At 38.3% G+C, this 11,420-nt stretch overlaps 1 protein-coding gene across 3 annotated transcripts in view; it reads right to left on the reverse strand.

The window, feature by feature from the left end:
• Nucleotides 1–9,849, reverse strand: part of LOC105257789 (alpha-catulin) — a 51,197-nt gene extending 41,348 nt beyond the window's left edge. For all 3 annotated transcript variants that reach the window (XR_889692.2, XM_011268654.2, XM_011268653.2), the window contains exon 1: nt 9,608–9,849. Coding sequence is in view for 2 of the 3 variants with exons in the window: in XM_011268654.2 (XP_011266956.1) it covers nt 9,608–9,694 (87 nt within the window). In the remaining variant the exon portion in view is untranslated. The remainder of the gene's footprint in view (nt 1–9,607) is intronic.
• Nucleotides 9,850–11,420: the final 1,571 nt, after the last annotated feature.

An 11,420-nucleotide genomic window follows, 5' to 3' on the forward strand; every position in this document is an offset into this window, starting at 1 on the left:
TTATCGTACACTGTCATAAAGTCATGCTCAACTGATCATGTGAAGCTTCTACAGAAAAATAAACAGATAACAATACAAAACGTCGACATTTGCAAACTCGTTGCTCTCTCTAACAATAAGTGTTCTGCTCTATCCACATGGAACAATCAATCGTTTACATCGCTAGTCATCTATGTGTATAATTCTAAGGATAACACATCACATTTAGGTAGCCGCAGGTCTACTTTCGACACTGCCTATTAAAGACTTACCATCGATGAGCCCATTATATCTATGTATGAGAAACTCAATTTCGTTTCTTCTGTCGAAGACGTGCCTAAAACATACATTCCCGTTCAGTGAGCAACATCAATCTCGCCCGGCCGTGCGCGCATTATTACCACGGGCTAAAAACAAAATTAGAAGAAACGTTCGCGAGAACGTCCGGAGATATTTCGGAGATCAGCAGAGGGGGAGAAAAGAGGATGTGCCCTCGAAAAGAACCAAAAAGTGTGTCTCCACACTTTCCGGTAAGGATGAGCAACATCTCTTTTCTCCGATAGACGAAGCTCCTCATCGTCTTATCGTCGATTATTATCGAGATCGGGAGCGATCGGAGCCGCCGATTTTTCCACGATATAACTCGCGCATAGCATTATGTAATCTACCGTTTGGAAATTATTCGATTTAGACTTGGCGCACAACGTTTGGCATATCATATCGGGTGGGCGTCGAGGCTTGAATACCAAATGGCTACGAAACCGTTCAACAACACAACTATGCGGATAAAAGCTATCGGAAAACCGTGTGCGGGAGGCGCACCCCGTCTCGTCTTTCTTTGTCGACTCGACCCACTTTGAGCCCGAGAGTCCGACATTTTTCTTGTTTGACATTTGCGGTCGGCGCATCATTCGCGGGTGACTTTGTTGCGCTTGCTGTCAAGTGCGAGTCGCTTTTGTACGGTTGAAAGTCGCGGATGTCTCTTCCTTTGTCGGTTCATTTTTAAACATAGAGGCTGTAAATGATGACGTCCCTCGATAGCTCGAATGGCGGCGTTGACGAAAGTATCATCGATGACCTTGCGAGTGACGCGTGATGCTAATGATCGTAATCGATCTGTCAAATCACGACTGTCTCGTGCTATCTTTCGGAATAAAGTGCGTACACAGAAAAAAAGGACATTCTTGTTTTGAAAATATATTTAGTTTTAACAAATCTTGAGATGAGATTATATTGCGTTAATTAAAGAAAAATATAATTGCTTGAATAATTGCTTACTTGAATGAAGCCATTTTATACAGTTCAATCGAGAAAAATATATTCTTATGATTTAAGATTTAATTTTCTTGAATGGAAAAGAAACAATGTTGGATAGAAAATAACATTTTTAAATTAAAGATTATAATTTTCTTAAAGTAGAATTAAATAATTATATATTCTCGAGGTGGCAATCACAATATTGAAATAAGACTACAATATTGAAATTTAAAATTATTAAATTCTTCCAAAAAGATTATAAATTATTGCGTATATACGAAACAATGAACGCGTTAGTTTAAATATATAAGTTTTGATTTGACGCTTCTTTTCTTCTGTGTACGCTATCATACAAAGCAATCGGAGAATCCCGTTTTGAAATGAAAATAATTAAGTGCAGTTAAATCGTTATAGATTGCTTTTCTCACCATATGTGTCGCGTATCGTTTGATCTTTTTCTTCGCCATTTCATTCTGAAAATACTCGCCTCTCTCTTTCTATTCTTCGCTGTTTCAATTTCACTTTGCCACCGCAACTGGGTCGGGTCTTCTTCGGTAAATATTATGTTTAATGCCCGGAGCGTTTTGCGCGAGTTCGTTCTTATCAAACAATACCCCCGAGGACATAGATATATAGTTTTTAGCTTGATTATCACTATCAGAATCCTATATACCTTGACCGCGGAATTGTTTTCCGTGACAACATTCCGCTATGTATCGGAAATGAATATGTTTACTTTACCGCGATCTATCTATTTGTATATAATTTCTTTATTTAAATTTATTTTAATTCTTTAAACTTTTTTTCGTAAGATATTTTCTGTTCAATATTTTTGGAAATACAAATAGACAAAAATTAGATAGAAAATTAGATCAAATATTAGAGTTTTATGTTTAATTTTTATCAAAAAAAATTTCATCTTAAAAATTCATCAAAGAATTTAAGCAGAGTTAAAATATGTTTAATTTTTAGAAAAAATATGATGCATATTTTTTTTTCTCTTACGTATTTACGACGTGAATGTTTTACATTGTCTGAAGAAAGTTTATCTCAACGGTAATTCTGCTCTTTTATCTGGATTTTAACTTGGATACTTTTAATCGGCCCTTTTGAACGAGCATACAATTTCTCGACGAGAATGTTATCTATATATTGCGTTCATCCCACGTTCATTTCGATGTCAAAGAAAATTAACTTTGTATAGAATATTTTCGCCGAAGAAGTTTTCTTTTTAGTTTGTGGTCTCATGGTCTAAGTAACTTTTAGAAAGCCGTAATAAAACATGTCGTTGTATCACGGAATAAAAGAAAATAGCAAATTTTTAAAATTTATTAATCAATTTTTCTCAGACTAAGTAATTTCTTTTTCTTCCTCTTTTCCTTTATTTTTTTTATCTGTCTGCAGGATAAGCAGGATTATTATGAAGAATATGATAATTTTTTTTACATTTCTTTTCCTTAGTTATTATTCCATGCTACTCTCGTTGAATTTCTTACATAATTTTCAGCACGTGGTGTGCAACTTTAATCTAAGTGTTTCTTGTTGAATTTTCTTCCTAGCGTAATAAAACAGATTTAATATAACATGAATGCAGCACATGAGGCAAAAGTATATTTTATATAACAAAACATCTAGAAGGATATATGGGATGATAATGAGAGAGATCAAAAGAAAGAGGATGAAGGAGAAAAGAAAAGGAAGAGAGAGAGAGAGAGAGAGAGAGAGAGAGAGAGAGAAAGAGAGAAAAAGTATTTCTCACAGTTAATTATGCGAAAGGTCAAAGAGCAAATCATGTATTGCGCGAAGCAAAATGTGTACCACAGGCGTATTAAAGGACTGCCACTCGTTTTTACGTCAATAATGAATTATTACGTTTATTAATCAATACATCACATATGTGTACCGTATGTTATATTATTCTTTTCTCATGTATATGCTGCAGCGAAAAAGATTTAACATTCTATGTTTGTGTTTATGTGAAGATTTGTTTGTATATTTGAAGATAAAAAGTCTGTAGACACAGAGTTTGTACATGTTCTGTAGCGAATTTGGATTTTGGCGATTTTTTTTATCGATTCTTTAGAAAGTATTTTCTTACTCTAGTTCTTACAAAGTATTTTCTTTCTATTTGCCGATAAATTTTTATTTAATGTGTTACGATTATTTTAAATTAGAATGACTTCATGGAAAGATACGAAATTCATCAGACGACGATTCAACGTTAAAATTGTGATTTTAAAGCTCATAAAATGTAAGCTTTAATAACATAAATTTATTATTGTAAGCACAAAATATGTAACATTAAAATATAAATATAATTGCACATCATTTCGAGTTAATATTAATCATTATATTAATAATATATTAATAATTATATATTCATCTTTTTAAATTTTACATCGCAAATGTGTGCTGTTTATATTATGTATATTATTACTGTTTATATTTATTATCCTTTATATTATTTTCCTTTTGGCATTTCGCTGACAAGTCTTTTAATGGTTGTCGCATATATTTCCTTCGACTCATTTACGATCTCGTACTTCGGTTCGTGTTTCTCCATCTCGCTTTCTCTCTCTGTCTTTTCTTCTATTATAATAAAACGAACTCTGCACAATGCGAAGGCGTCGAGAATGCAATGACGCCTCTATCGAGCAGTCCCTTCGTACTTGGGAGCTAACGACGAAGATCGTGGCCAGGTGGTGAAATTTCCCGACAAAATGGCTGTTTTTCGCGCCGCTTTTATCGCTAGCTATTGTGAAGAATTTCCAAAGTTACACACACATATATATATAATATATATGTACATGTTAAAGGCATTTCAAACGTTGAATTTCCCTTGCAGGATTTTTCCTTGCGATACAAAAAGCTTTCTATATATCCGTCAAACTATTTGGGTCAAGAGTTATTCTCGAATTTCAGTAATGATATTGAACATACAAGGTTTTCGGTTAGTTTTCGATTAGCGCAGTGACATTAACAAGCAGCAACATAATAAAAAGATCAAATGAAATATATATAGTCAAAGTAATTACATATATAAAATTTCAAGTGGCAATTTAAAAAATTTTTATTCATATATAATTTTCTCAATTTATATTCTTTTGTATAGCATTTTGCATGCATTGAAAGTCATTAGAGTAGAAATATCACTAGATTACTATTAAATGATATTAATAACTAGAAAATTAGATTTCTTTGTACAGGTGTTTTAGAATTAAACAATTTTCAGCGGGATTAACGTACGATTTACAACTGACAATGATTGAAACGCGATTAATATACGCCTGTTAATCCGTTCGTCGATACAAAAAGCTTTCCTAGGAAGGACTTAAATGATGCATGTCGATCGATGTGACTCATTTTATATAAGGATCGGCGACTTTCTTTTAATTCGAAGCGATCGAAGATATCGTTGATCGAACAAACTGTCGTGGAACAGGCTGACAGTCAATATTGATAGAATAGCTCCCGGTGTGTGCTTGATCTGCCCTCAAATAAGAAATTCCATCGTACGACGCATTTATTGCGCTTCGGTGAATAGCTCGGGGATGCAAATGGCAATCGCGAATGGCAGTTTGCTTTACTCGTAATAAAAAAAATTAATTAAACGGGAAAGATGAGAAAAATTGAACTATGCCTTATGTATATGCGAGAATTACATACGTCGAAATGTTCGAGTTAGGCAGACAAATTTGTCGAGTATCAACCCAACTGTCACTCGACGAATTTTGCTTCAGTTATTAAATGTTTTCACGTTGATCCTCATGTTACCCATTTTGCCATTTTGGAAACTTTTTATGATATTAACAATGGAAGTCGTATCTTCTCGTATTATTACGCTTCAACATTATTAGATATTTAATATCCCTTTTGATAAAATAGTACAAAGCGTAATGTAATATTGAATTCAGCGACTTGTATTTTTGCAATAACTGATTTGTTACAAAATGTTACAAAAAATTGCATTTTATCTGCGATAAGTTAAGCTCAGGGAGAAGCTTTGAAAGAGCTCCGCATGAAGATTCTAGGACGGAGGCAAGAGCCAAATATTAGTCGCTATCACTCTTAGCATCTTTTCAGTGCTCGACCAGTAAGAGCCAGTTTGAGATTAAATCGGAGATCGGGGTTAATTGAAATGTCCAAGAATGGCATTTCGGAGACATTCTTGCTATATTCTTCCTATGTTTTGTTCGCTATTTATAGCCATCGTTTCGATTAGTAATCGATACATGTTCGTTTAACGTGGAATCCGCAATAGGTACAAGCGGCGAGAAAGGAGAGAGTAATGGAACTGCTGCGAGAGAGATACAACTACGAAGACGAATGAATATGAATAAGGCAAATAGAAATGGATAATTTTGGCTGGCGTGCCACGTGAGAGATGTAAGTAGATATTTTCAGCGCGCTGCTGCTGCGCGATGTTTGAAGCGTCATTTAACTATCTTCGTAGTCGCAGCTAATGAAGAATTTCCCCTTTGGCGTGAAACACATGTTGTTGTAACAATAGTAGCGCCAGCCAAATTCGTACATTTAATTTCATCCGATATATATTTATGCACGTGTGTGTATTATTATAAAAATTAAAAAATGTATATCTATATTTTTGTCGTGAGGTCTCGCGAAGTCGCTTTTAATTATATTTGATTGACATTATGGTGAAATTTTCTATAATTTTTAATATTTTATATCTAATTGACATTGTTAGATGATTGATGATTAAGAAATTTACACGAAATTATCTTACACACTTATAACTATTGACTCGCAAAAGGGAATTGTAATTAGCGAAAGTTCCATGAAATTTCAAGGTGTTCGACAACTATTAACGTCAAGAAGCGATTTAATAAGAGGTTACTTTGATGTACGAACTCAATCGAAGCGTTCAAAAGTAACATCGAATGAAATTACTCAAACAGCCCGATGGAATAGGATTATTGTCTATTAAAAGAAAGAGCATGATAGTCGATATGAGATGCAAGTCACGAGAAAAATGCAAACATATATATATATAAAAATATTTAAAAAGTATATACACTTTAATAAGCTATACCTTTTTCTTTTATAATAAAGTAACTTGAAAAATATAATGAAAATCTAAAAAAATCCTTCCATTTTTTCCCGATATTCCGCATTTTCTAAAAGAGCGCTTGTACAATCGGTGATTTTTCCCTTTGTCCAAAGATGACTTTCGACGGGATAGGACAGCGATCGAGATGCACAAGGTGCAGGTGCACGGTTGCTCGCAAAGTTGGCGGGCAGTAGCGACGGTCAATAGAAAATCCGGCGCGAGTTGAGATCGTGACGGAAATCGCCAAGAGAAAGCGGCTTAAAGCCCTGCGAGGGCTGCCAAGCGAAGTAGTAGTAGTAGCGATAGTAAAGAGCGAAAAAGTAGAAGAGGGTGACACGCGGAGGAGAGAGGAGGAGAAGAAGGGACGGAAGAAGGTCCGAGCGGGGGCAGCTAGGCGGCAGCTCTAACAAGTGGCTGCAGCTCGTAACGATCGCCCTCTGTGCCATGCACCAGCCAAGCCACTCGCACCGCACCCCCTAACCCAAGGGGGTTGACCAACACACGTATATACACGCGTATAAACACGCACACGCCGCCAGAAATATCGATAAACACGACACGAAGGTCGACCACGAGCGGGCGATCGGCACCCTTCTTCCACACTCTCGAAATAACCCGCATCTATTTCCTTTTCGTTCTTCTCTTTACTCCAGTCTCGCTGCCGCGCGTTCCCGTTTTATCGATGATAATTATCGCGCCAGGTGAGATTCGATCGATGCGCGCTCGCGAAACTATCGACTCTTTATCGTTCCTTATTCTCCCCGTTTTGCACTCCGCAGTCTTTTTTTTTAGCAGCGCTATCGTGACCATCTCTAAGCTAGTTGGCTGGAAATTGGTGCGGGGTGTCGGATCAACGACTGTTAAATTAAGTGGAACCTTGGATGAGAAGCGAGGAGAGAGAAAGAGGATTCGCTCGGTCTGGCTTGGCGTCTCGTTTATTTTCTCGCGTGTCTCGGGCATAACAATTTCTCTGGACACAGAGAGACCGAGGAACTCGATCCTTCTTACTCTTTCCTTTACTCTCTTCGGGATTGTTTGCGCGAGACGCGATGGGTCCGGCGAAAACGGCGGCAGAAATCGGCCCGCGTAATCCCTTGTTTTAGACGCGGTTGGCTTTGACGACGCGACGAAAGTGTGAATCTTTAGATCTCATCTCTTGTTTTATTCGACGAAATTAGCCGCGAAATGAGATGCGGCCTCCTCAAAGGTCTCGTCAATGTTAGGAAAGGGTAGGTTCGTTAGTAAGAAAAATAATTTTGGAGATATTTCGCGTCTCCTCTCTTTGAAGCGCGATAAATTCTCTTAACGAGAAGTGAAATTTATTTTTTTTTTATTGATAATCTATATTTTTTTATTTCTTAATTTTCTCATTCCTCTCTCAATGATCCATCGATATGTGTCACATTGATTATATACATCACAAAATTTTCATCTGATGCATTCGTTATGTCAATTAATTTTCACATTTTGATGACATGTATCGGCGGTTGATGATAATTTGCTGTAATGTGTTTCATCAGGTAATGCGTGTATATGTGTGTGAAAAACGAGTCTCAATATATATATGTGAAATGTACGCCATTTAATTGAACGTTCATAATTCCGAGTCTATTATCCATATATGCGTGCATATATATGTATGTATATACGTATTATGTACGTGAGTGCGGTCTACTGCATGCGGTGGTGCATTGTGCATTCATAGACGTTTTTGTCGAAAGATATATCTCAGCTACATATTCCAGAAGGAAATAGCAGTTAATTTAAACCTCCCCATGTAGATACGAGAAAATTTAATGACAATTTAACGACAATAAATTAGTACAATAGTCTTCTGTAAAGTAAAAATAAAAATTTTGAATGTTGGAAAATGATACATGAGACGAATATCGATTCACATTTTGCAATTTTATGAATAAATATCAATGTATTCGTATAATGTACCGGGTAATGTTAATCGAATGAAAATCTAAGGGAATTAATTAATAGAGTTTTTTAATCAAACAATGGAACCTTTTTAAAAAAACGAAGCAAGAAATTTCTAATTTCCAAGTTTGCGTGTCGCACATCTTTTTCACATCGTTGTAAAATTCCTCGATCGTGCTGCGAAAACCGGGAAGGAGAGCGGAATCTATTCTTTGATCGCGGACGGTCGTTTGGAGGCCTTTGACCCGCGGTCCGCAAATCCTTGTATGCGGCTCACGTGCGTGCATCGCGCACGTGCCGGTGATTATGCAACGAGGGTGCAGCGTAAATTCGACGTAATTCCACGAAAATACCAGTGTCGGCGCCGACAAGCAGCGTGAGGTGAGCGTGCGCCACAAGAGTCGAAATGAGCAACGTGGAAGAAAAAGAGAAATGTGCAGAGAGCGTGAGAGAGAGAAAGAGAGAGAGAGAGAGAGAGAGAGAGAGAGACAGAACAGAGCGAAGGAGGGAGAGAGAGACGAGAGGGTTAAGAGAACGACAGAGACGGTGGACCACCGAAATATCCGTTACTCTCGGCGAATGCGGCGCGTGTTTCGTGACAAGTTGGACGTATTAAACGCACGCCCTGGCATCGGAATTGTCAAAGTTCGCGAAATAGCATCGTTCGGATGCGCTTGGGAGAGCGTCGCTTGGGGCCGATTTGACGTTTGCGAGTAAACGGAGTATGCACGAGACGAGGACGAAATTTCTACGATCGAGAGCGAAAGCGTGAAAATTGCCGCGACTGTTTCTAATTTGGTATAGTGGCGTCATGACGGAGCGTGATGCGCGACGCGCGCGAGCTCTTCTCTTCCGTCTCGTTTTTCCAATCTCCAGGAGATCGGCTTTGCTTCCCGTGGGTGCACGCGCACCCATTTCATCGTCTTGCTCCGAAGTCTCGTAACGTTGATCGCGCGCGACACTACGCGTCCCGACTTTCCCGTCGCGTTGTATACGTTGCACGCGGGATCGAGATAGCGAGAGAAAACGGGAGCATCACGAGTGACTCTTGGGTTTGGAAAAATATACCTCGATCCTTATTAGGGAGAAGAAAAATGCGAGAGAGACGCGAGTATGCGTGACGTGGGTATGTCGGGTACGCGAGAGGAACGCGGATCGAAAACGAGCGAGAGACAGGGACGGAGATACGCGAATGAAAGAGAGAGAGATGGCAGGGAGAAAGAGAGAGAGAGAGACAGCGTAAAAGAGAGAGAGAGAGAGAGAGAGAGTAAAGGGGATGCAGACAGAAAGAGACAGACAAGAAAGAGACGGCGCGCCGCCGGTGCGAACGAAAACTCTCCGGTCGCCGCGTTTTCACGCGGAAACACGTCTTACCTGCTTCACTAGCGGGAGTAGTGTCTGTTCTATGCTACGGGTCTTAATCTCTAGGGTGGCCGGGTCTACGGGGTCGGGTGTCGCCATGATTCGAACACAACTCCGTGCTCCGTAGACTCGAGCCGAGGCGAGAGGGTTTGTTGCACCCCTCCTACCCCCGCCCGCGTGCCCGGCACGACTGCCACCCTCGCCCCCGCCGCGTCGCTGCTGGCCACCGGACGTCTCCCCCCACCCTACGGCCCAGCCCCAATGGAACCCCGTATGCCGGTATCTCTGACGAGGGCGACGTCGCGCGACGACGACGACGACGCCGACGCAACTACCGCCGTCGGCGCCGGTCGCCGGAGCGCCGGGCGTCGCGACGCCGCAACCCCCGGCCATCTCTCGGCTCCTCGCCGAGGCCCCTTCGTCGACGCCGGCGTCGTTGACGGCCGCCAGTAATCCGGAATTGCGCGACGGGAGTCGCGACGTAGAAAAGCGAACGTTTTCTCCTCATCGAGAGAAGACTGCGAACGGCAAAATTGGTCGATAATGCACCCTCGAGCTCGAGTCACGTTTCTGTCATTTAGTATTCAAGGATGTTTTGTACCTATTTTCATAATATTGAGAGAAAATTGTACAGAATGTCCTTACATATGTTCAGAATCTTTAGTACAATTTTTAAATCGATTCACTAAAGCGTTCACAAGTTGTAAGGATTTTAATTTGCACCGAATTAACATGAAAACCTAACATGTATTCTTATGGGAAACGTATAACCACGTCGATTCAAATGACAAAAACACATGAAAATAATATTCAGAATTTGTTTAAAATTCGCAAAAGTTTAGATATAGAAATATTTGGTTAAATAATATTATACAAGTATTAACTGGTTAAAAAGATATTAAATATAATTTAATGAAAGCCATGTATCTGTCACAAGGCGAAATTCTCTGCCAAAAGTTAATCATTTCGATTAACAAAATTTGGAATATTTCAATAAAAACGCAATAAATATTAAAAAATACATCTTTGCACCGTAGCTAAAATCAAATTGTAATTCCACATAACTTCTCATACTCAAAATACACTAAAAGTGGATATTCATCAATATTGATTTTCAGTTACTTTTTGCTGGGATTGTACAAACAAAACATCCTTAACAAAATAAACTCGTTTTCAGGAATCGACGATATGTTGAGCTATAAGGAGTGATTTGTCTATAAATTTGATTAGATAAAAAAATTAGATAAAAAAAGATTAGATAAAAAAAATCATTGATCGAACGAAATAAGTATCGATTGGAGCGCGTACTCGTTGCGGGAGATAAATTTAATCGGAGGGTGATTTATCGGATATATACTTTTAGGATAAATGAATTGGAAATTTATGACTCAACAATTACGATCATTTACTTAGTATGTACGTAAGCTCTCTGTTTGCCGATAAATTATTGTATAAATATTTGACAAGCATATTTTTTATTCTTTTTTTTGTATCTACATTGATAGTGGACGCTTGAGATTTAAATAAAGCTAGATATGACTAGTACTAGATGCGTGCTTATTCTGATACATTAACAAGATAGTAATAAATTATATTAGACTTAAACATACTCTCTAAAAGTGAATCAGTGAAAATATCATAATTTAAACAGTAAAATAAGATTTCACTGAAAATCAGTGAGTATTTTACTGATCTTCGTAAAAACGCTTTTTTTGTTATTTTATCTTATATCTCACTGATTATGGTCAGTTGAAATAAAATTCACTGTAAAAGTGAATCAGTAAATTTCACTTTAAACCAGTAATTCGTAAACCGCTAATTCGTT

This window comes from Camponotus floridanus, unplaced genomic scaffold (assembly GCF_003227725.1).
Source record: "Camponotus floridanus strain SB8 unplaced genomic scaffold, Cflo_v7.5 scaffold2, whole genome shotgun sequence".
Lineage (NCBI taxonomy): Eukaryota > Metazoa > Arthropoda > Insecta > Hymenoptera > Formicidae > Camponotus > Camponotus floridanus.